Source organism: Nesoenas mayeri (assembly GCF_963082525.1).
Source record: "Nesoenas mayeri genome assembly, chromosome: 25".
Classification (NCBI taxonomy): domain Eukaryota; kingdom Metazoa; phylum Chordata; class Aves; order Columbiformes; family Columbidae; genus Nesoenas; species Nesoenas mayeri.
The window spans coordinates 2455153-2481251 of NC_137549.1; the positions used below are offsets into that span (position 1 = coordinate 2455153).

General features: G+C 47.9%; 1 protein-coding gene across 1 annotated transcript in view; it reads left to right on the forward strand.

The window, feature by feature from the left end:
- Positions 1-26099, forward strand: part of FBN3 (fibrillin 3) — a gene marked incomplete at both ends in the record, with an annotated part of 91054 nt that overhangs the window by 25718 nt on the left and 39237 nt on the right. Inside the window, 3 exons of the mRNA XM_080359247.1 lie at positions 14012-14209; positions 14924-15049; positions 22286-22411. Of these exons, the coding sequence (XP_080215373.1) occupies positions 14012-14209; positions 14924-15049; positions 22286-22411 (450 nt within the window). The remainder of the gene's footprint in view (positions 1-14011; positions 14210-14923; positions 15050-22285; positions 22412-26099) is intronic.

Consider the following 26099-nt stretch of genomic DNA (forward strand, 5'->3'; position numbering starts at 1 on the left):
CAGGCTGCGAGTTTGCAGCCAGGTGAGGGGCTTGTGACTGACCTACCGAGAATAATTAGCGTGACAGCAAAGAACTTAACCTTTCCAAGGAGAAAATGCACTCCTGCTCCATCACAAGGCCTGTTAAGATGAAGTCTCCAGGCACCAGACGTACTGGAGACGTGAGTGCTGCTGAATTTCTGTTCCATTTCTCCATTTAAAGCAGGCATAGTATTTGACATGTTTACAAGCATCCTTGGAAGTCTCTAGTAATAGGAGACTCAAGTAGCAGCCTTGGAAGCAACATGGATCATCTGTGGCTCTTGGTGTAGTTCTGAGTCTCATTCCTGAAGATATATATATATATATATATGTATATATTTAAGAATGATTCATTCAAAGCAGAGCCTGAAAAACCCACTGGCTTCATCTGTAGGTTTCAGCCCAAGGCTCCATGGTGATGCTCGCAGCACGGCTGGGTACCAGTTGAGCAAAAGCACCATGCAAAGGTACTGACTTGTTTCCAAGAACCGATTTATTTAGGGTTTTAATTCTGCTACAACCAGAAAAACAGATAATTTCACTTTTAATCTATAATAAACTAAATTCCTGAAGGCTAAAGCAACAGCTTGTGCTGCCGTAGCCTCAAGAAGCTGCGTGTTCGGCAGCGCGGGGCTGCAGTAAGAGGCTGCTTTGTGATGGAGCAATCTAACCGCCTTCACACTTCATTCAGGAAATACGCCACTTCAGAGGTAAATACCTTAATAGCTCAGTACTCAGTGAATCTTAGCATCATTTCCTCCTCCTACTTGACATCTTCAGGGATGAAGAACTAGTGAATGTATTGTATAACCCCAGCAGCCTTTGGTAACATGAACTTGCATTACATCAGTGTTGGAGGAAAAGCCGCAGTACAGAAAAAATGAATCTGTGGGGAGAGAGGCCAATTTTGTTTTAATAGTTTTGCAGCAAAATGAAACATTTTGATGTCATGTCTCTCAGTTCGCCCTCCTTCGAGTAGGAAAAAATTTGTTGTAAAAAGTTACAACATTTGAGTGAGGTGAAGGTGTGGAAGCTCCTCCTGTGTTCTGAGGATGAGGTTTAAACGGCTTATTTTCCATCCAAAATGTCAAAGTCTTCATGGATGCCAGTTGCTGTCTCTCATGAAAGAAACATGGAGTAACGTGCTTGTAGAGTAACGTGCTTGTAGAGTAACATGCTTGGTCTCTGTGCACATTTTCTCTGGTTCCCATGGCGTGGCTGGGTCCGGAGGCCTTTGCTCTGTCTGCTTGGCCTCTCCTCTTGATGGTGCCAGGTTTCCAAAAGTTTAACCGACAAACCTGCTGGGACAGGAATTAGCAGGGCTCGTTTGGAGAGCTTTAAACTGGACTCGAAGGGGGATGGGGTTGTAGCTGGGCTTGTATCAGTAGGGCATCACTCTAGAGCTGATGAAGGCTGGGAGGCCTCCCATACCCCTGGGTGAAATGGGTGTGCTCAGCTCGCTCTCTGAAACGCCTGCACACCAATGCGTGCAGCACGGGGAATAAGCAGGAGGAGTTAGAAACCTCTGTTAGGGCAGGAGATGATGAGCTGGTGGCAATGACGGAGACACGGTGGGACAGCACACATGGCTGGAATGTGGTCATGGGTGGCTGTGTCCTTTTCAGGAAGGACAGGCCAGCCAGGCGTGCTGGTGGAGTTGCTCTTTACGTGAGAGAGCAACTACAATGCATTGAGTATTGTCCAGGCACGGATGAGGAGCGAGTTGAGAGTCTGTGGGTGAAAGTGAAGGGGCAGCTGGCAAGGGTGATACTATTGTGGGCACCTATTATAGGCCACCACATCAGGATGAGCGTGAGCCAGCACTGAGCCCTTGTGGCCAGGAAGCCAATGGGACCTGGGGTGGGTTAGAAGGGGGTGGTCAGTAGGTCAGAGAGGTTCTCCTGCCCCTCTGCTCTGCCCTGGGGAGACCACACCTGGAATCTTGTGTCCAGCTGTGGCCCCTCAGTTCCAGCAGGACAGGGAACTGCTGCAGAGAGTCCAGCGCAGCCACCAAGATGCTGCAGGGAGTGGAGCATCTCCCGTGTGAGGAAAGGCTGAGGGAGCTGGGGCTCTGGAGCTGGACAAGAGGACACTGAGGGGGGACTCATTCCTGGGGATCAAGATGGAAAGGGGCAGTGTCAGGAGGATGGAGCCAGGCTCTGCTGGTGACAACCAGGGACAGGACAAGGGGCAATGGGTTCAAACTGGAACACAGGAGGTTCCACTTATATTTGAGGAGAAACTTGTTGATGGTGAGGGTGGCAGAGCCTGGCCCAGGCTGCCCAGGGGGGTTGTGGAGTCTCCTTCTGTGCAGACATTCCAACCCGCCTGGACACCTTCCTGTGTAACCTCATCTGGGTGTTCCTGCTCCATGGGGGGATTGCACTGGATGAGCTTTGAGGTCCCTTCAACCCCTGACATCCTGGGATTCTGTGGTTCTGTGAAACCAGAGTGGGCAAGAGCAGGTGCCATGTGTGAACAAGACATAGTACATGGGAAAAAGGACAGATAGCATCGTAATCACTGTTCAGTACCTTTTACTTTAAAGCTGTTGCTAATCTACATCTGTTTTCTTCTTGTATCTCCATTATTCTGCTTGTACTAAGGTCCAGCTTTTTATATTTTAGCATATACATAACGTGGGGATCTCCTCTGATGTGCGTTCAGGAGGATTTATGAGTCTCCACAATGTGTCTGTGCCAATGTTTCCAAAGGTTTTTGGTATCATTTGAATCCAGGGGTCCTTATAACACGTACAGTTCCAGTCCTGGAAGAAATCTCTGTTAACAGTGAGTCAGACTAATACAAGTCCCCAGATTGGCATATTTTTATAGGCTATATCGATTTCCCAAAGATCCTTATTGTATAGGACAACAGTTCTTCTCATCCTCCTCATTTCATTGACTTTCTATCAATCTAACTGTCACTCAGCCATTGTCCTGATGTATTTAAGCACTAGAAGAATTGTGTAAGGAGGATGTGGATTTTCATATCTGTAGGTGTTTAGGAGCAAATTATACAAACATTGGTTCAGTCTAACTCTGGTTCTCAGTCTTGCCAAAGGGAAAGAGGAATCCAAAATGCTCTCTGGCATTCCCTCCAGCCGTAGCTTTTCTCGTGACAGACACCCCAGCCATATATAAACACAATACATGATCAAAACCACCATCTCGTACCATACAGATGGATGCTAGCGCATGTCTCACCATGAACTGCGCTTTAATCCGCTCTGATTCCCAGATGGTGGGAATATTACTCTTACTTTTAAGGGCCCTCCACCCCCAGTCCTGAGAAGGGTTATTATGAGTGGCTTTTCTGTTTCCTCTTCATAATGATTTTCATTTTTTCCCAAATTTTCAGTCTTATTTGGAGGCTTAGGAGAAACGAAGCAGCCGCATGGGATGTGTCTGATCCCTGTGCGTGCGTGAAAAGGACGTAGTAGGACGGAGCCAACGGCAACGTGGTCTCTTTGTTCACTCCTGTCCACCCCAGGTCACAGCCCTGAACCTTCAACATGCTGCTCCTAGTCCAGTCATCAGTGGAGATATATGTATTTGATTCCATAACTAATGATTTCATACCTACAGCTGGAAACCCCTCCAGAGCCAAGGCACGCAAGAACATACATCATGCCAGTGAGAAAGGGGCCGCAAATAGTTAATGGAAATTCAATGATATCTGAGATAACTCAGGTTTTCAATCTGAGCTTTTGCATTTTGGAGAAAGAGACATCAAATTCATTAATTTGAGCTGCCCAGTAGGATTTTTGTTCAGGTTGGCAGAAATATCTCCTCCGTATAACCTCTGGCTGTGCCTGAGGTCCGTGCACGCTGTGGGACTGAGGAATGCTATTGGCAGGGTTAAGATTCTTCCCCCCAGATGAGATTTTTTAACAAAAGACTGTGTTTACAAAGAGATTTCTCATCCTCGTTAGAAAGCAGCCGTTCAGCTGATTTTTCCTAGTGCTCTGCTGATCCAGATGTTAAGACATAAAGCAGAGCTCATAGCTGAGGTACGTGATGGAGTTCCTTCTCCTCGACCCACCGCTGAATCACAGCACGGACTGGGTTGGAAAAGACCTCAGAGCTCATCCAGTCCAAGCCTTGGTCCAACTCCAGCCCATTGACTAGATCATGGCACTAAGTGCCATGGCCAATCTCAGTTTCAAAACCTCCAGGGCCGGCGAGTCCAGCACCTCCCTGGGCAGCCATTCCAATGCCTGACCACTCTCTCTGCACAGAATTGCTTTCTCATCTCCAGCCTCAATTTCCCCTGGCAGAGTTGAAGCCCATGGCCCCTTGTCCTATTGCTGATACCTGGGAGAAGAGCCCAGTCCCTGAAGGTGAGGCGTAAGCTCCCATTTCTCTACGTTTGTTAGGAAAAGCATTTTGATAATGAACTGTAGTCCGAAGAGCTCCGACATCTACTGCTACAACTTGTCTATGTTTATGCAGAAAGGCCTGGCATAAACGTCACAGTGAGCGGAGTTCAACTCCATACTCAGCTGTAGGTTGCCATTTTCCTCCTGCAGACAGGCTTCCTTGATAAAGTAATTATAGTTCTGCGAAACCACATTTCCCTCTGCAGAAAGCCAGTCACAGTCTGCTGGGAGCGCCGATGGGATGTAGATGCATCCTGCATGTATAATTTTCCTGCATGCCCGTGGGCTTTATGGTACAATCTGTAATGAGATAATCACAGGCTACTTCTCCCCCTGCCAGCGGGTGGTCAGGACTCCCAAAACACAGCTACCTAATATGTTTGTTTTCTGCTTGGCATTCAGCGTGTGGCTCAGAGGTTCCCTGTGCACAACGGGAACCAGCCTCTGGAATTGGAATTAACTTCCCCCAGAAACCTTCAGGGAAGTAGCATTCCCAAGATTTATCTTAACCTGACAGGAGCTGTTTTGACTGAAATTGTCCAAAACTGCTTAGCCTGGGTAGGTAGAATTTGGCAAAGTCATTGCAAAGTGGGTCTTTGCAGAGAGATGCACCAGTTGACCTTGGCCATAGACAAACCGTATGTGTTGTGTTGCCACCAAGAAAGACAGGAGGATTTGAGTCAGCTGTAGCCGAGCGAGCTGAGGAGGCCAGACCATCACAGGTTGGGACCTTCTTGTCACTGCAGCTGTCACCTCATTGCCTGCCCTGCGCTGGGCAGGAGGTGACCGTCTTATCTTCTGACCTTCATCTCTCTTGGATGCAGTGACATGTGGCTCATCCTGTGGAGAGGGGTGTCCGTGAGCAAAGAGATCCTGATGTTGTCGATCCTGCTGATCCTTGCGGGAGAAAAGTGGCATGAAGATAAATGCACGGCCTCACATTTCACCCAAATCTGGAGATTCTCTCTGCGAGGGCTGTGAGCAGCGTGGCCGAATGTCACATCGCAGTCACAGGCTCGGTGCTGCACATTCGGGGGTCAATGCATGAATGTCGGCCGTGTGTGCGCTTTGTGCTTCAGGTGCTGCTGGAGCAGAGAGCCCTTGGAGGAGAAACGTGCATGGACCTCTATCTCAGGTTTCATCAGGCTAAGACTTTGACAGGAAACTGTAAAAATAGGGCAGGAAAACTTAAAAAAGTTCTCCCTTTACTGTTTCCTTTGAATATGTTTTTTCAGCACTTGGAATGTCTGGCCTTATAAACTGCTCCAGCCAGCTTTTTCTTTTCTGCAAAAGTCCAAACAGTTAAACATCAGGAATGTGGCTGTGTTTGTATGAGGTAAGGAAATGACTAGGTGGAGAAAGTATTCCATGAGAAAGGAGCCCTTGATGGAGACCCTCGCGCTGTTCTCCCCGCGTCCACCGTCCCCCCTCCCACCAAAGCTGTCACGTACCGACACACCGAGCGGCTGCGCCGAGCCCGAGCGTCGCCGTGTGCCGGACCCGCTGTGTGCCGGGGCTGGGAAACCTCCGCGCTCAGAAATAATCGTGGTTGCATCGTCTCCGTTGGTTGTTGGGCCGGTGGCTTTTGGGTGCTGCTCCTGGGCTGTTTCAAAAAGACGGTCCCTGTTTGAAATCATCTCTGAAATTTGGCCCATCTCTTTGAAACACCCTCTACTTTCCCTTATGTTCGTGGCCTTTGAGCAGGGTGTGAATTTCTCTATTAAGTGTTTAATTTGCTCTCCCGGCAGGTCCTAGAGGGCACAACCAGCCGTGGGCTCTCTAGGGAACACTCCCATCGCAGGCAGACAGAATTTGGGAACATTTTTGGGTAAATGTTTAGTGCCAGCTTAGTGCCTTGCCCTGTTGCATCGGCTCTCATTGCCTGTTCCCCTCCAAAAACCCCAGAAGGTCCCAGATAGACAGAATCGCAAGGCCTGGGCAGGGGGCAGACCTCCTGCTGATGGAAATCGTTCATTGGAGTGAGAAGAAGAGATATCAGGCTTGATATCCACTCTCCTTGCTTTCCTAGACGGGCTCGCTGGAGCTTTGGAAGGCGACGTGGAAGGAGGCCAAGGCCTGGGGCCTGTGTCATGGCGACCTCATCCCAGCGAGGTCCCCCCGGGGGGAACACACAAGCAACGTTTGTCCTCACTGTTTGAAGAAAAGGCTTCAGTGAAAGCATTGTTTATTATGAGAAGGAATTCTGATTTTTAGCAAAGCAAAAGAAATCTCTTCTTCATCGCCGCTCTTATTTATTTGATAAAGAAGGAATTCACCCAGCCCATGGCTTGGCTCGCGAGGGGATTCCAGCCAAACGGTACCAGAGGAGGGACGGACTGAAAGGCGTATTCGTGTTTCTAGGATTGTGGTTTTAAATAGCAAGGAAAGTAGTGGAATTGTTCCTGCTTTTTTGCATCTTTACCCAAGGATCTGAATTCCCAATGCAAGCGGTAATTGACTTGGTGACACTCCACCATGTAGATGGGTGTTAGACAAGAGGGGAAGGCTACCCTTTTTCTTGTGAAAACTTCCAAACAAAGTGCTTCTTTGCCAAAAACTAGTGGTTTTCCCAAAGGAACAGTGAGAACCAGTTAAAAGGGAGGAAAAATCTTAGATGTTTGGGTTTTTTTCCTGCAGCAAAGCAGTAATTTAAATTGGAAATGAAGCTGTGAATATCTCAGGTTCAGATGCTGTTGCAATTCAGGTGGTACACGACATTTGAAAAACGTCCTTGCTTGTGGAATGGTTGGTTGGAGATCTGTTGCGAAGAAATCAGTCTGAGTTGCTGAAATTGCCATTTCCAGGCAAAATAATAGCATTGAGTGATGCTGTATGTCCCAGGGACGCTTTCCCTACTAAAGATTTCTGCTGTTTTCATTTAGCATTGCAGAAACTGAGCAGCAGAGCCGGTGCCTTCCAACTGCTGTGCATAAATGTTTGATAGCCTCAGAGTGGTAATTTTCAATAGTCTGCAACTGATTATTCTTTTTAACAAGACCAAGCTGCATTTCTGGCATAAATTAGAGCCATGGTTGGCAAAGAGTCATGCATCATTCTTTATTACCTCTTGTAGGAGCTGAGACAGGTTCTGGCAAGGCGAGCTTGGGTTAAGTAGGGTAGGTGAAGCATCCCTGGTCAGCTCAGCACCCCAAGTGCTGGAATTGGGGAAAAACACACACAAAAATATGGGGTTTGTGCTGGCTCGGCTGAACCAGAAGTACTTGAACCCACTTTATTGTCCCTCCCCTTCAAGCAGGACGCCACGCAGCCCGTTGGTGAAGGCAGATGTCCACAGCAACCGTGAATCGTACCCCAATTTCCATCCCAGACACACTAATTAGGAGAGTTAAAAATGCCTACAGGGGTGTTTTCAGGAAGCCGTTTGCAAGTGCAACAGCGCGGCTCAGCGTGAGAGCATGTGCAATGGCAGAGATCCCACACACTAACTCCCCAAGGCTTTGCGGCTTGGAAGTGTCAGGAATGACCGCTCGTTAGCCATGGGGATTCCTGACGATCCCTGTGACAACCGGCCAAACATGGAAACCGGGATTGGGGTCTATTCCTGTGACGCTTCCTCTTCTGAGCACACCTGGGGCCTGTGTTGGGTCGATAAGACTCACTGGAGCCCCAGCCTAGTCCCTAGTCCAGGGTGGTGCTCCAAAGCCTCGGTGGGGTGGGGGAAAACAAAGAACACGGCAAGGAGTTGGATTTCTGGTGATGAATGCGAACACCTCGACGCCTCCGGGCTGGTTCCTCAGTGCCTTTTGCAGTTGGAGCGCTCGCCCTCCACGCTGGCTGCTCCGGGCAAGCGGGCACGGGTGGTAACCGAATCTAACCCTGCGGAGATAAGAAATCTGCAGGTTGAGTGTGCCAGGCACGGTCTGCCTGCAAATTAATAGGGAGAGAAAGGGAAAGGGAAAGGGAAAGGGAAAGGGAAAGGGAAAGGGAAAGGGAAAGGGAAAGGGAAAGGGAAAGGGAAAGGGAAAGGAAGGAAGAAGAGAAAGACAAGAAAGAAGGATGGGAAGGAAGGGAGGGGGAAGGAAAGTAAAGGGGAAAGGAAAAGGAAGGGCAGAAGGGCAGGGGAAAAGAAAGGGGAGGACAGGGGAAAGGGGAAGGAAAGGGGAAGGGAAGGGAAGGGAAGGGAAGGGAAGGGAAGGGAAGGGAAGGGAAGGGAAGGAAAGGAAAGGAAAGGAAAGGAAAGGAAAGGAAAGGAAAGGAAAGGAAAGGAAAGGAAAGGAAAGGAAAGGAAAGGAAAGGAAAGGAAAGGGAAAGGGAAAGGAAGGAAGAAGAGAAAGACAAGAAAGAAGGAGGGGAAGGAAGGGAAGGAAGGAAGGGAGGGGGAAGCAAAGTAAAGGGGAAAGGAAAAGGAAGGGCAGGGGAAAGGAAAGGGAAGGACAGGGGAAAGGGGAAGGAAAGGGAAGGCAAAGGGGCAAGGGAAGGGAAGGCAAGGGGAAGGCAAGGGGAAGGGAAGGGAAGGCAAGGGGAAGGGAAGGGAAGGGAAGGGAAGGGAAGGGAAGGGAAGGGAAGGGAAGGGAAGGGAAGGGAAGGAAAGGAAAGGAAAGGAAAGGAAAGGAAAGGAAAGGAAAGGAAAGGAAAGGAAAGGAAAGGAGGAGGAAGATCAGTGCATGGATGAGGCTGATGACAGATGCTGTGAGAGCAGCTCATGTCTGTGCTATGCTGAGTATTTTCTGTTTGCAAAACTGTTTTTGGAGAGGTTAAGTCAGGCACTGAGCTGCCGTTTTTTGCAGCTCCAAGTGATTGGTACAGTACCAGATACGTGTGGCCCTGCTGTGTTAAAAAATCTCTTCTGTAGAGGTGGAAAGATTCTGATGGATTCCCAAAATAAAGCCTGATCCCGTATTTCTTGCAGTCTCTTTAATGAGAACTTTACCTGCAGATGGAAAGGTGGAACCGATCCAGATCCTACCACCGGACACTGTTATTGTAGGGCTGAGTAAGCTCAACAGAGGGAACAGGATAAAATCTCAGCTTTTGGTGAGGAAGACACTTTCTCTCTGTTTTTCCAAGAAAAGTACCAGCAAAGACCAAATTTCTGAAGGACAACTACCTGTGACAGGGTTCCTGGAAGATGGGATCCCATACATAGGCTGTGAAAGGGCTTTAGACATCTCCTAAGTGTGCATATTTCCTTAATAAATTTTGCTTGGTGCCTCATTAAAAATTTAATAATTTGACCATTAAAATTAGCAACAGATGGGAGCTGGAGCGCAGCCAGGCTTTCTGGCCTCCAGACTGCAATTTCCTTGGCTTCATTCCCTCCAGAGAAGTAATCTACATATGAAAATCTATTTTTGACAATTATTTGTTTTAAAGGGGGTGTTCTCCTTACAATCGCGCTTTCATTATCAATCTCAAGGAATTGTTGCTGTGGAGACGCGATCATGTGGGAGGTACAAATGTACCCCTTTTCTATCTGTCTAGCGCTGCCATGCCTCAATTTTGGGTTATATATTTGTATTATATTTATGACCTTCTAAGTCAACCAGAGCCCTTCATACCTACACCCCGCAGTGACATCAGACACACGTTACCCTCCACGCTCCTTTTGACTAAGAAAGGGGGGACCAAACCCTCTTTATTAAGTGTTTCTGCATTGTCCTGGAGGTAACAACGCTTCAGAACAGCTCATAAAATGGATGATATTTCGCTGTCCTGACCAACCCACAGGCCACCAAACTGCAGGTATGGAACGCAGAGGCTCCAGCTGAAATGGTGCTGCAGCACAATCCTGAACCAAAACCAACGCGGACATTTAGAGTAATTGTCCGATTGGCTTGCAAAGTGGTAAGAGTGGATTGACAGCTCTTGCCCAGGGTGACTTTGTGCCCCAAAGCTTTGGCAGCGTCCGTAAGTGTCTATGGAACAGTATAAGAATAGGGCAATCCTATATGATCCTCCTTTATCCTGGGCTCCAAGAAACTATACCTTGATTTTTGACAATTCGCAACATTCTCTGTTAGAATTCCCCTTTAATTGCCTGAAAAAAACCCCAAACCAAACCACTTTCCTCCATTTATCTTAAGCCAGCATCACTTCTTATTGGCCTGTGACACCTCCTGGTCCTGGCTCTGCAAGTCTGTTCCTCCTTAAGCCACTCTGAATTTTGCACCCTGCTATCAGGTTTCCCTCCAGCTGTTTTCCCACACCTTTTATTATCACTTTTCATTAACATCACCCTTTTCTGCTCCTTTCCCAATTCTTTTGGAGTTTTGGAAGGTGGGAGCAAACCGTGAGTTTAGTGGTGATGCTCTCGTTTGCTCTTTATTCCTCTCCTAAGGCTCTAGTACAGTCCGTTAGTCTTTTTGTCGTTGTGGAGTTGATTTCTCCACTGACATATGATCATAAAGCAATTTATTTCGTAGCTCTTTGGGCTTGATTCTTGAGAAGATTTGAATCGTTTGTGTGGTGATGAAGAGCTCTGCTCAGCTGCTTCCTCAACGTGGAAAATTTGAGCAAGAACCCAAAAGAACCCAAAACCCAAAAAACAAGTGAGCAAACGACTCCAATTTTGTTGGTTTCTTTTCTAGACGTGAACTAGAACAAACTAAAGCTTTGCACTTGGCGTGGCAGGAGACATTAATGAGGACCATGTGCTTTGGTATCTTGTTAAAATTTGGGTCAAAACCCAAAAGGTGATTATTTGGTAACTCACCATTGCAAACATAGCACATATTTCTGTCCTGCTTTCCAAACAAAGGCATTTTTATGAGATCGTGTCACCTTTACAGCAATGTAAATTCAATATAATTGCCCTTTTACATTTTTTTCTCCCCAATCCCTCTTGCTCTTTGCCTCTCGTTGACATCCACAGACCAAACTTCTTCTGACACTTTTATCGGCATTAATTTATAATATGACTGGGCTCCCAACTGCTCAAGAAATATAAATCAGAAGGAGCATTAAGCTGGAAATAAACAATTATTGTACTAATTGATTCTTTCCCAGACATAGAGGAGGATTTCTTGTGTGGTTTCCATGTAGCTTATGCTCACCCTGCTGCCAGGTGGGACGATTACCTTACCTGCTGCCAGGTGGGACAATTACCTTACCTGCTGCCAGGTGGGACTGGGATTGAGACCATCATCAGCAAATTTGCTGATGACACCAAGTTGGGAGGGAGTGTGGAGCTGCTGGAAGGCAGGAGGCTCTGCAGAGGGATCTGGATAGACTGGGAAAATGGGCCGATTCCAATGGGCTGAAGTTCAACAAGGCCAAGTGCCGGGTCCTGCACTTTGGCCACAACAACCCCCTGCAGCGCTCCAGGCTGGGCACAGAGTGGCTGCAGAGCAGCCAGGCAGAAAGGGACCTGGGGGAGTAATGGACAGGAAGCTCAACATGAGCCAACAGTGTGCCCAGGTGGCCAAGAAGGCCAATGGTGTCCTGTCCTGTATCCAAGAGAGCGTGGTCAGCAGGACAAGGGCAGTGACCCTTCCCCTGTGCTCTGCATTGGGGAGGCCACACCTGGAGTATTGTGGTCAGTTCTGGGTCCCTCAGGTCAGGAAAGAGATTGAAGTGCTGGAGGGTCCAGAGAAGAGCAACAAGACTGGGGAAGGGACTTGAGCACAAGCCCTATGGGGAGAGGCTGAGGGAGCTGGGCTTGTTTAGTCTGGAGAAGAGGAGGCTCAGAGCTGAGCTCAGCACTCTCCAGAACTACCTGAAGGGCAGTTCTAGCCAGGTGGGGATTGGGCTCTTCTCCCAGGCATCAGCAATAGGACAAGGGGCCATGGGCTTCAACTCTGCCAGGGGAAACTGAGGCTGGAGATGAGAAAGCAATTCTGTGCAGAGAGTGGTCAGGCATTGGAATGGCTGCCCAGGGAGGTGCTGGACTCACCGGCCCTGGAGGTTTTGAAACTGAGATTGGCCATGGCACTTAGTGCCATGATCTAGTCAATGGGCTGGAGTTGGATCAAGGGTTGGACTGGATGAGCTCTGAGGGCTTTTCCAACCCGGTCCATTCTGGGATTCTGTGATTATAACATAGATGAACCTCACACAGCTTTTATTCAGCACTCGGTGAGGAAAGTTTTCTGTCTCCATCTACTTATTTTATTGTTTTCTTTGCTTTTTATTCTTCGCACTTGTGTGTTGGGGTTTAAATAGATGGGAGCTGATTGCAAAGATCATGAGTGGGAAGATTTGTATCTGAGAACTTGCAGGCCAAGAAGTGGAGCTTTTCTTTGTTGAGCGTCTATATATCAGTAATAACAATAATAATATAAAATGATATTATTATGTTATTATTATCAATACCATTGATAATATTAATATTATTAATAATATTAAGACATTTCTGGAAACAGAGCTATGATTAGATGTGGGTGCCGGTGCTGCCCGTGGCTCATGTTTTAGGTATAAGCACCCTCCACACAAGATTTTTGTTGCTTTGCATGTCAAATTCAAACGTTTCACTGCAGAGACAGCTGGGGGCTAATGTAGGTATTTGGGTTCACAGGCAGTTACTAATTACTGGGCGCTCCAACATCAAAATTCTCTAAGCAATTTCACAAATCTCAGCCAGACTATTTGAAATAACAGCTATTTGACCAACACCTAACTGCCTTAGACAGTTAACGTGGAATTTTCTGGTCTGACAATAACATGGTTAAAGGTCCTTTTTCCAGCCACAGATCAAACACTCGTACGCACTCATCTATTCCCAGGAGAAGGAAAAAACCTCTTGTTCAAGAATTTTGTTTCCTGATGGATGCCTGCTGTGCTAATATCCCAAATCAAGGGTCACAAGAGCCCAGACAGTGGCAAAGCCACATTCCTTTGTGCAAACAAGCCCTTCAAAATCTCTTTGCTTTTAAGGGGTAGGAGGATCCTGTTGGGAATGTGAAACAGGCTGGCTGTTTCTGCCATATCTGGGTTTTAAAGATCCAGGAATAATTGCCAGGAGACCCTTAGGAGTTAAACCAAAGTCATTAATCCCAATGAGGGGTATTTCTGCAGGAAATCCCGTTGCGGGATTTACAGTAGACATCATGGAGGAAGGTTTGGAATTTCTCTCCCAGAATGTTTTGTGGGCAAGATCTATGGCTCTTCCTCTGCCAGCCAAGCAGAAGCGATGGGCAAGAAGGTATGTCCATCATCATATACGTATACATGCCATGGACTCTTAGGCCCTAAGGCTGTCCGTGAGATGCGTGTATCACGTCAGCTCCATATGTACCTTTGCCCCGAACTAAAATGAAGTTTGAAGGCTTTGCTGACCCCAGCGCTCCCACAGAACAGGTGAACTTGCAGCCTTGCCATTGCCCCTTGCCTTGATGTTTCGTATTTTGAGTTTGTTGTAGGGCCGGTCTTTAAAGGGAGCGACTCAAGGCATATTACTACAATAGGTATAGTTCATGGGATGAGCCTGAGGGACACCATGAAGAGCTGGCTTGGAGAACCTCTAGATGAGCACATGAAGCACACAGCAGAAAGGAGGTCACCACCTCCACCTTGATGTTTTTCCTTCTTTTCATGATTTTTTTCCCAGAATTTGTTGACTTTGAAGGAAGGAAATAGACACTCTGTGTGTCAGATGGAAAACCTCGTGTTCGTGTCTTGATCTAACCGGTGGATGTTCTTGTTCTCCCTCAGACTACCGTACCGGTCCCTGCTTTAGCCAAGTCAATAACCAGATGTGCCAGGGCCAACTCAGCGGGATCGTCTGCACCAAGACCATGTGTTGTGCCACCATCGGACGGGCCTGGGGTCACCCGTGCGAGATGTGCCCTGCCCAGCCTCACCCCTGCCGCCGAGGTTTCATCCCCAACATCCGTACTGGAGCCTGCCAAGGTAAATGCTGTGAGCATCGCGAGGGTGTCCCCTTGTCCATCCTGAAGGGTGGGCGATGAATGACTGCCAGGAGCCCCAGTACAGACATCAGTTCTCTGTTCACTGAATCCATCATTATATGTTCCAGAGCATCACCATGGGTCTCTTACGGGATCACCTATGATCTCTTAAAGATTCTGGCCATGCTGTGGTTCTCAGGTGACATTCCTCCATCCCACAAGATGTAGCGAATCAGGCTGGTGTTTCTCCAGGTTTAAAACTAAGCTACAGCCTTCCATATACCCTCATTCTGCGCCGCTGTTGTTGGAGCTTCCGTCCCAGCACTGGAACATGATCACTTGTAGCAGTGCTCCGTAATTGCTATTGTTAGTTCAAAACAGAAGTTGTAGCTCCATTGATACCACACAAGCAATTAAAATGTGTGTCGTTCATTCTGTTCTCAGCCTTTCTGGAGTCGCTGTTGCTTCTCCCCACTGATGGGTTTCAGGGGTCTCCATGTAGAGTTGCCTGAATTCCTTTCTGCGTCTAATTTCAGCTTTTAAATGCCACAATCAAAAGCCAAAATTGCAGCCCAGATCCCACATTGGCCAGTGTCTATAGGGTAAAACTGGGAAGGCTGAAGAGGAGAACTCTCTTGTTGTTTATTGTAACCTGCATTTTATGGTCTTGTCGCAGTGCTTGCACTTTCTAACATCTTTGTTCTTCTTCCTATAGATGTGGATGAATGTCAAGCCATTCCTGGCCTCTGCCAAGGTGGCAACTGCATCAACACGGTGGGTTCTTACGAGTGCAAATGCCCCGCGGGACACAAGCAGAGCGAGACCAGCCACAGATGTGAAGGTAAGAGCGCAGACTTGTGCGCGGCTTCGGCAGACTGCTCAGCACCGCGTGCCCAGATACGCTCCGAGAGCATGACGGCGTCTTAAAACTGGAGAATCTCCCGTTCCCAGATATACTCTGAGAGTATTTAAAAACTTGAGAATTATTCTGCTCACAGGGCATTTCAAGGCTGGCAAAGTTGAGGTGGGAAGTTGCGCCTATGCCAGCCTTGATCCCAGCTTCCAGGTAGAAGGGAGTACTGCAAGCATCGAGGCATGTTGGAAAATGGACTCGGGATAAGTTGATCTGCTGTTTTCCTTAAATTCAGGACTCACCTAGACAGCGAGAAGCAATGTCTGTTCTGTGCTGTAGGGCACACATTTCTGTAGCACAGGCAGGATGAGGTGCATTCTGTTAAAGCTTCCCAGTGCCACCAGTCTGAGCCCTCTTCATGAGTCTGCCTCCAGTTCCTTAATATCCAATCTCAGCATCTCCTTTATCACTGCTCAGCGTGTCTCCAAGGGGTGTGCAGAGCTCTCTAGGGACGACACGCTCTCCCCAAGCGTTTTGTAGTGGTTCTCATGGGCCAGACACACACCTTGCCAGGCAGGCTGCACCTCTCAGGAGCAGGGGAATAAACATTTGCTGTATATTCCAAACATCTGGCAAATGAAAAGGAAAACAGCATTAAACTTTTCCTGCCTTGGTTGTTAAAGCTCTTTCCCACATACCCTAATGAAACCCAGCTGGCATGTGTTTGCCATTTTAGGGATAAAATGTGTTTGTTGCGCTGGTGTGGCTGCATCCCACCTTACTGAGCTTCAGAAACTCCACTCCCCTTTCATTCCGCTCCAAGGCTCTGTTGTAACCGAGACAAGAGACGATGAATGCGCTAGATTCCAGACGTTTAACCTGGAATTTGTTTCCAGGTGGCAAAGTTACACAGATAAAGCTCCTAAAGGAGTCAGCATCACAGCAACCCACCCCATGGCACCGGGGTTTTGACAGCACATGTTGTCCCATGGGGTTTCTCCCAACAGTTCTTGGAGAAAGTAGCATCACTGCTCCTCCACCCCCTGCAATCTGGACTTATCCCTTGCTGGGATAATTGCAGTAGTCTCTGTGTCAGTGTGTGACCTGCATTCAGCCCACTTTTCCAAAGTGAGACACCAACTATAGAGGTTAATCCTTCTAGTGGCGGATGTACATTATGTTGAGAAGATCTCTGTGCCTGTGGATCTTCCTCGGCGAGATGCCAGGACGCTTTCTAATATGTTAACAGAAGGGTTTCTTGCAGTGCTCTGCCATCCAAGGACTTGGAACCAGTAGAATCCAAACCAGCCTTTTTATGTGCATTTTGGGCGAAGAACCGGTTCTCCGTACCCAGGGGTGCCCCGTGCAATTTGGCCGGCCAGCGGGCCAAGGCTGGACTGCACTAAAGCCGTGGGCCTAAGCTCAGGACACAAAAAATGACTCTCGCCTTGCTCTGCCTCACCCGTGCTGGCTGGGGACCAGGCAAAGCACATATGAAATCAGTTTAGCTGGAATCTCCTATATACCAAGATTAAAAACAATCCATTGTCTGAATCTGTCATCCAGATGCGAGGGGCCTCTGTGTGGGTCCCCGCTTCCCAGAACGCCTGCAAACGCAGCGTGATGTGGCCATAAACAGTTTCCTTTCACTCTCCTTCCTGGATGGCCATAAAAAGAGACATCTCCAGCATCCTCAGTGTCTGTTCCATCACTTATCTTGCCTCTAGTTGCTAAGGAGACCACCAAAAGAGGATGCTTTCCTTTGCTGTGATTTACTGACCTATGGGTCCTTCTGTGGGAATGACGTATACACGAGGGTCGCTCTAAACTGGTTGTTTTCGACGTCTTGTTTCCCAGACGTGAATCACCAGCGTGTCCCCACCAGGCAGTCGGGAGGTGAAGGGGACACCTGATGCTGATACAACACCAAATTCCTGATCTGCTGAAATTATCTGTACTGCCAAAGTTGCTGTAATCAGTCCACGTAACCTCCTCACTCAGCCAAGGGTTTTAATCAAAATAATGACCACAAGCAGAAGACGATATTTTCTTTACGCAGGTGTGCTCCAAGCCTAAAATCTCAGAGCTGCAGGAGTTCTCTTGTTGAGTGTGTTTGCACTAACTTTATAGCTGGTGAAAGGAGGGATTTCTCAGCTTGCACTGAGACCATCTTACTGTAGGAAAAGGAGATGGTTTCCTCTTGTTTTCAGATCCCTTATCCAAGCCTAGCATCCAGGAAATATTAAAACTAGATTAGATGTGGACGTTAAATTCTTCCCTAATTCCCAGGAGCTTGTATTTTTTGCTCGGAAGAGGGAGTGAAGTCAGCAGATGGGATTGCGTTTGAGCCAAAGGTCAGAGCTCGTGTCACTGTGTCTGCTGATTAATGACGTCTCCCTCATTAACACAGCAGCATGTACCACTAATCTTCTCTGGGCTGTTTATTGGTGGGAATAGGCAGGAGTAGAGATAATGTTGTTTGTTTCCCATAGTGACAGTTATCTCTTAACACAAATGGCACCTGGTATTAAGGCTCCGTTTTCAGTCCCTGAATCCCTGAAGAATGAAGATGCTTTTCTTATGCGAGATCTTCTGTGCTGATAATGGAGGGGGCTGCAGCTGGATACACTGGATGAATTTTGGTCAACGCCAGGAGGGAAACGACGTCCTTTTTCCATCCGCAAAACACAAAAACGTGCGCACGACATCGCGTTTGGATTTGAACCTAAATATCCTCCAAGTTCAGGGTTGCTGCGTTCCCGAGTTATTTCTGCAGCTCATCTCTGATGAATGTGACACTTTCAAATAGCGGCTTATTTTATGCCCTTGTTCATTGTAATCTGAGGGGAGCTTGAGGGATGAAGAGTTCCTGAGCTTGGAGCTGCGCAACATATAATGAGAAACTCCTGGCACAAAGAGCTGCCTGCTCGCTGTCTGAAAGATCCACGAGACGCAGCGGTGGGGAGGGATGGATCGAGGGTAGCGAAGGGGAAGGCTGCAAACATAACCAGCTTTGCAAATGCCAAAGGATTTTTGCGTTTATATCGTGTTTGCATGAAAAGATGAGCAAGGAGGGCAGATGTTGCCGGCTTAGGGCTAAATTGACAGATAATACGTTTGTTTTACGGGGGGGCTGGAAAACCGCAGGATCCACTGGGGTTTGCAGGGGGATGAGAAGTGTGTGAGCAGCAAGGAGGGCGGTTTTATACCCAGCTGACTTCTTGGCACTGCTGGAAGGCACAAATTGTTGAGGAGGACACAAGAAAGCACTCCCAGCCATCATAGTGCGAAATGAAGAGAGGAGACATCAAAGCTGAAATCAGACGCATTTTCCAGCTACAAAGACGTTTATCAATAAACGGCGGTTGTTACACAGAGCGGCATTATCCAAGAAGCAACCATAAGAATTACGCTTAAGGGGACAATTCCACAGGGTGGGATCACCGGCTGGATAAAGCTTTTCTTTCCATAATTTTAGTGGTTCTCTGCCAATAGTTTAACTTATTTTTCTTAATAGCCCTTCCTCTACTGCATAACAAAGCGCTAAGCCGGCTCAGTTATCAGTGAAGTACGTAATGCGAGTATCTCACCCAGGATGCTTTCCAGTGCCCCGAAAGGAATAAGTGTCTCACATCCAAAATTGTTTCAGGATGATAACATACAAAATACACAATAAAAAGGACATGGAAAACACCAGGCGAGGGAGTGAAAGGCAGCGCAGGCTTTGTGCAACAAGCTCCGCTCAAATCTGTCTGGGGTAGATCCTTGTTGAGTCTTTGGCATCTCCAGGAGATTCTGCCAAGAGAGAAAATATCCTTTAATTATGAATCTCGATTCTTTTTTTCCATCTCTTTCTATTTAGCATTTACAGGGTGACATATTAGATAGTACTTATGTCCCTACAGGCTGGTCTTTTGTCACCACCGCACAAAACGCTGAATTTTCTATGGAAGACAAGGTTCTTTTTTGACTCAGTCGAATCTCCTTGATGTTCCTGAATTGGGAGGAGCTTTCCTGCATTTTCCATGAGCGAAGCGGGTAGTCTCGCCCACTTTCCTCACAAATGGAACACGATAGCCGTTTTATTAGCGTGTTTTCAGCTTGCTTACAAAACGGCCCATTGTTTGCCTCCATTAAAAGCTCATTTCCATGGATTTGGTGTGGTTTGGAGGGTTCCGTTCCCCTCCTCTGTGGTTTCTTTGTGCTCACTGGAAGGCCAGGCCCGGGCGGCCGATGAGGCCTGACCCCTGCTATGTGACACACGGAGATTTTCTCCCTCAATCCCTATGTTTTCTTTAATAGATGGAAAGGTTGGGGTTTCAACATGTCTGTGGGCACCGTGTGGGATGGGCTTTGCAGGCAACTCTCTTTTCCCGAAGCTCTTGTAGCCTTTGGCTTCCAGCGTTTTCAGCCTTAACCATCAGGCCAACTCCAAGCCAGCGAGCTGGAGGCCAGATCCAAAATCAACGTTTGCGTTGAATTCTGCCATTGTCTGAAGAGCAGAGCGCACAGAATGTCGCTTTAATTCTTAACAGAGAGTTGGAAAAGTTGTGAAGGAGCCAGGTTGGAGTTGGAAGCGTTCCCTGCGCGGGGCTGGTGTTAATGAGAGGTGCACAAACCCGTCCCGCTGCGTCCCGCTCTCCGTGGGCTTCAGCGCTGGATGAATCAAGACTACGAGACGCTTTACAAAGAGAAAATAAAGGCGGCAAATGCGGCGGGGAGGAACTGAAACAACAAAGCGCAGAGCTCGGTTTCTCAAAGTACAGGATGTGCGAGGAGTCTTGAGAAATTCTGGCTTGATTCGCCCCGTTTCTCGGGTTGCGGACGCTGCTCTTGTCTGAGCTGCGATTTTCAAGGGGAAAAAAGAAAAGCTGAAGTTTGATTTAACCTTTTGAATTAACTCTGTTTTTCCTTAGGAATGGAATGCGATTGCTGCCCCCACAAATTGTCTGCTTTTTCTTGGATGACTCAGGCTATGTCCTGAGTCTCGGCGATGCCTGCCCGTCAGCTGGCCTCCAGATCTCCGCTACAACAAACCAGGAGAGCTGTGCACAAGTTTTAAGCTCTTATATCTAATAGCACAACCAGCTTTCGCTTCATAAAGCTCTTTCCCTTCCAGTGCTCTGCAAATTGTAACCAAACACAGGCCTGTAATTAAAGGACAGGGCAGGCTGTAGTGATAAAATCTCTTTTGGCTGCAGGGGCCCAGGTGGGGGAAGTGTTTGCTGGAGATTTGCATTGCTGCCTGTGGAGGTTTCCAGTCCTGTCTGTCTGCTGTGGGGGCTCTGAGCATCAAAGGAGCTTTGCAAGGACAGAGGTGACAGCTCTGCTGCTTGCTAAAGGTGGCTGAAATCTTTGGCTAGCGAAAAGCTGGATTTCAGAGTTCCTAAGAATCCAGACAGGAACGCGTCTCCCCAGCTTGATAGATGAGCGTCTAACCTGCCCTGTGCACTTGGGCTTAATTTTGTGCACGTTGAAATTGCGATTTCACTTGGTTCTTCAGGAATTGTTCGTAACAGGTTGTGTGAGCGAGGAGGAGAGACTGAAGATTATTTCGGTCTCGGTCGGTACCATAAGCCTCACTTAAAAATGCAGCTCAGCTCAGCTCATTTCAACATGTACATTGTCAGGGTCTGTCGCTGAGCTTTCTGGCCACCCTGGGCCAGGGTCTCACCATCTTCAGTGTCAAAAATGCCTTCTTTATGTCTAGTTTGAGTCTGTCCATCCCAGGCCTTGGAGAAGTAGCCATATCTCTGAGTAGGTAGGCCAAAGAGTATTTACGATCAGTGTAAGTCTATCCGCTTCATTCCATTCTGCATTTATAACGTCTCAGCTTCGGTTTTCACCTTCTCTTTTGGGGACTGCAGAGCGCTGCGCTCTCAACACCATCCTGTGTGTTTCTCCCTTCCATCTGCAGGGCTGCACTAGCATCGCCAGCCACTGCATGGCACTGTGCGATTGCACTCACGCATCTCCTTCTTAACTCCAGTTTTTCTCAGTTTCACACTGGGCACACACAGCCCACACCCGTTTGTTACAGAAATGCCTCCGACCTGCCCTTGCAGCTCATTTCCATCATCACATCCAGGTCTGCGGGTCCCAGCACAGATCTCTCCTGGTCCTGATGGGTGGGTTCAGGTGCATCTTTCCCATGGCTGTGTGCTGCCTTCATCGCTGCATTCTCATCAATGTTTACAGATATATAAAGGGGGAGTGTCAGGAGGATGGAGCCAGGCTCTTCTGGTGACAACCAGTGACAGGACAAGGGGCAATGGGTGCAAACTGGAACACAGGAGATTCCACTTAAATTTGAGAAGCAACTTGTTGGGGTGAGGGTGGCAGAGCCTGGCCCAGGCTGCCCAGGGGGTTGTGGAGTCTCCTTCTGTGCAGACATTCCAACCCGCCTGGACACCTTCCTGTGTAACCTCATCTGGGTGTTCCTGCTCCATGGGAGGATTGCACTGGATGAGCTTTGAGGTCCCTTCAACCCCTGACACTCTGGGATTCTGTTGGATGAGCTCTCCCCAGGTCGTCCTCCATCCCTGCTCCCGGATGAGAGGCCTGTGCTGTTCTGCCTTTTTTTGTTGTTTTTCAGATTAGTTTTTGCCCTGCAGCAGCTCCAACCCCCACACATGCTAATGCCATCAGACCGTGCTGTTCACATCGGAAAAATCCCCTCAGAGGAGCAGAGTTTGACCAGTTCCTTTTCATTACTTTCCTGCCAGCCCCAGGCAATTGCAATGTAAAAATCTCCTTATCCATTCACAACAGCACGATAGATTTAAAACACAATAAATAAAGGTATAAAGAAATAATTTATTTTACCAATTGCCAAGACTTTTTTTTGCCATTGTAAAAACTATCTGGCAAATATTCCTTCTGCCTTTTACCAGCACCTGGACCATGACCACCAAGCAACTGCTTTGGGTGGATTAACTAGAGGTTGGATTTTAATTCTGTCTCAGCTTCTGAAACAGATTTCAGTTGGCAGTAGAAAAATATCTACAACCCTGCACCCAGACAAGTCCTGAGAGTCAAGTGCCCACACACAGGTCACTTGATTCATAGCTTGGAGCTGACTTATGGTCTCAAGTGTCCCATGACAACCTGTAACACCATCTGCTGTCCCCTGAGATCCCAAATCTGGTCCTAGACCCACACTGCAGGTAGGAGAGGAGATGCTTTGCATGGAGACAAAACCACTGTTGTGCTTTTATTTCCTAGATGTGGATGAGTGTGGCGCGATCTCCGGTGTGTGTGACGGCGGCGAATGCACCAACACCGCGGGCAGCTACGTGTGCACCTGTCCACGCGGCTTCATGACCAGCCCCGATGGATCGCGCTGCATTGGTAAGACACTAAATAGATCTCAGGACCACAACAACAAAGATGCTGAAGGGAGTGGAGCATCTCCCGTGTGAGGAAAGGCTGAGGGAGCTGGGGCTCTGGAGCTGGACAAGAGGACGCTGAGGGGGGACTCATTCCTGGGGATCAATATGGAAAGGGGCAGTGTCAGGAGGATGGAGCCAGGCTCTTCTGGTGACAACCAGTGACAGGACAAGGGGCAATGGGTGCAAACTGGAACACAGGAGGTTCCACTTAAATATGAGAAGCAACTTGTTGGGGTGAGGGTGTCAGAGCCTGGCCCAGGCTGCCCAGGGGGTTGTGGAGTCTCCTTCTGTGCAGACATTCCAACCCGCCTGGACACCTTCCTGTGTAACCTCATCTGGGTGTTCCTGCTCCATGGGGGGATTGCACTGAATGAGCTTTCCAGGGCCCTTCAACCCCTGACATTCTGGGATTCTGTGATTGTTCCTGCCATAGCTGGAAAATGCTTTTTTGTGGCTGCTGCCGTCTGTCCCAGTCACAGGTTTTGATGCTGTTGCAGTTCAGAGCTTCCTCCATCTCTGTAACTTGGACTGCAGGTGCCTCAGTGCTTGAAATGTTTGACAAGGGACACGAGGAGGAGGACTGGGCTGGAAGGTGTCTGGCTGGGGTAGCGGTGTGTTTGAGGAAGGATCAGAGAATCACAGATGGTTTGTGTTGAAGGGACCATCCCAGCTCCCCCAGTGCCCCCCTTGCCATGACAGGGACATCTTCACCAGCTCAGGTTGCTCAGAGCCCCGTCCAGCCTGGCCTGGGATGTCTCAGGGATGGTTCATCCACCACCTCTCTGGCCAGTGTTTCAGTGTAAATTCCCCATCCCGCAGACTGTAAAAGACTCGATGGGGCTGTTGTGTGCTGCTCCACTGGCTCCGTCCCTGTTCACCCCGCGCTCAGGGTGTCTGTATTTCCAAAACTTCCCCAAACTGGCGTCACTCCAGACAAGCTTCCCCCAGGCTGCCGAGCTCTCCTGTTCCAGACTACAGAGCCTGGAGTGAATCTTGCATGTTTAACACATCAAAATTCCTTTTCAAGCCTTGTAAATATTTGATGGTCCGTTTCTCTTTGTTACAGACAACAGTTTCTGTGATAAATAGATCAGCTTTCTGTTTACTTGCTCTCAGTGGGGTCACTTCACTTTTGTCAGAATGAATCCCAGGGTTTGTCTGCTTGTTTGGAAAGTTCATTCACTTTTAGAAAGGCAAATATGCAAGGATTTGTAAAGAGAAACTACAAAAGAAAAGGCAAAGATCATTGTTAGTGCAACGGGAAATGTCAGGTACAGCTTTTCGTTGGGAGTCCTGGAAATTAAGACAAATAAAAACCCCCAAACATTTCCAAATTCTTTTATATCCGTAGAACCTGGACTGAAAATTAATCATGTTCTAGTTCCAGAAAGAAAAATGTTGTAAAGTAGAACGTACGAGTCACCGTGTTTGGGAATCTGATAGAGTTTAATGAGAATGAAATTCTTTTCCTCCCTGTTTCCCAGCCCCAGAGGGTGTGACGGCCGTCGGATGAGTCATATGGACATTTCCCCACTTCCCTTGAAACCAAGTGCTTCGAGAAACGAGCACCAAATAAAATTAGAAAGCCTACATTTAAAAATAGTCCAAAGCTTAGTTAGCTGCAGTGGGCTATGACTGCATCTGAACTCAATACATCATGCTCCAGCCATTTCCCTGAGCTCATATATTCTGCTCGTGTGCTGTCACATTTTGGGACAGACAATATTTTCTCTGGCAAAACGCACCGTTACCATCGGGGTGTTGCTGCCCCGGGATCCGTATTTTGCAACCTCCGCTTCTATCGTTTGCGGGGGTCTTAGCGCATCTTTTGAGAGCGCGGGGTAGTTTATGCCCGCAATTTACATCCTATGGCATAAATCAAATAAATAGTTCAGAAAATTGAGAATTAATAAATAATGCGGCCACCCTTAAAGCACAAACAGCATCAGGAGAGAGCAGAAGAGATTGTCACTGCCACCTCTCAGATGTTTAGACTGGAAATGACCACAGTGTCTCATATATCACGGGGCACCAGCACTGCGTATGTGGTGACTTTATGGTGGCAGCCGTGATATATTCCCATCCCTTTTCCCTCCCTTTTTACTAAAGTAAACACCTTTTTATTGCATTTGAATAATCTCCTGTAGTTTTTGCAGCTGAAACAGCAAGACACTGAGCTTGAGCTGATCCCAAATCTCATTAGCTGCTTGCAAACAGCAGCGTAGCTGGAGAAAGTCCGTCATAGCTTGAAACGAACATTTATTCAGTTATTAAATGATTCAACCACCTGTGCTTGACACAAAGAATCCAGTTCCACACATTTTCATATAACAGTTCCATTCATTTTCGCTTGTAAAAGGCAGGCTCGGGGTTTTGCGGGCAGCACAAGGATCTGCTCCAGCAGCCTGCAAGCTTTTTGGAAGTTTTGTTTCCATTATGATGGGTTGGTTTTCAAGAACAGCTTAGAAGAATAACTTTCAAATGAGAAAAATGGCCTTTTAGATGCATTTCCAGACATGCACGTGGTGTTCCCGTGTTCATTGCAAGTCAACGCTCCTGCGCTTCGCTTTCTTTGCTCTTTTTCCTGATAGTGCAGCAAAGCTCTGAGAGATTTGGGGTTTATCTCTTCTTGGGCAAAATCAACAGATTTACTGCCCGAAGATCCAGGTTGGGCCTGATCTTGCTTATCATTGCAAATCCTGGGCTCAGAGAAGGTTGTGAGGGTGTTAGTGAGGACATCACCTGCTTGGAGAAACCTTTTGTCCAGGAAGGGAAAGAGCAAGGGGAAAAAGGAAATATGAGGAGACAACATTTCCGAGGGCAAGAAATGACAGAAGGGATGTGGTGTGAGGGTCAGAGGCTCAAAAGAGATGGATAAGGAGCTGGGGAGGGATGTTGAGCTCTGCCTGGACATCTCCAGGAGCCAGACGGTGTAGAAGGGCTCCGTAGTGTGAACCTGTATAGGAACGTAGACTGCGAACTGGCTCATTCAGTCCAGATTTGTAAAGCATTTCCTGCTGGAGACAACCAGATTTTATCAGATCATTTCAGGGATGCATCTATACCCTGACCTTACAACAGTTGAACTGGGAGGTGGATTTGGGGAAGAATGAACAGCCAAGGGGCTGAATTTATTTAGACCACTTGCGAGCAATGAAACTGTCCTGCAAGAACACCCAGAGCTGCCCTGTTTTCACCACGGTGGGTCAGCAGGAGCGTTGGTGGCCAAGGTGTGCGGTGGGCATCACACTTTGGTGGGACCTGTGCCTAGAGGGATGCTTTGTGCCTTTGGCCTGGCGTGGCTCTTCACCAAGACAGATGCCGCCATCTAATCTTACCCGGGCAAGACTGAAATAGGCCAGTTTTCCAGAACCAGAGAACACATGATGGCATCGCTGATCCAGACTAAGTGTCCCCACCGCAGTATGAGGTTCCTTTTGCACCCTTTTTCCAAGCACCATTGGGTATCTTGGGTGGGAGAAAGACCTTTGGCTCCATGCTGCTGTGTTGCAGATCCATTCTGAGCTGTTAATAATAGCCCTCAGGTCCTTTGTAGTCAGAGCCTTTTGCAAACAGTAATTTATTTGGGTTTGGTCACTCGAGTTTCTCAGGGACAAGACACAGAGTGAGAGGAATCCTCACCCTTC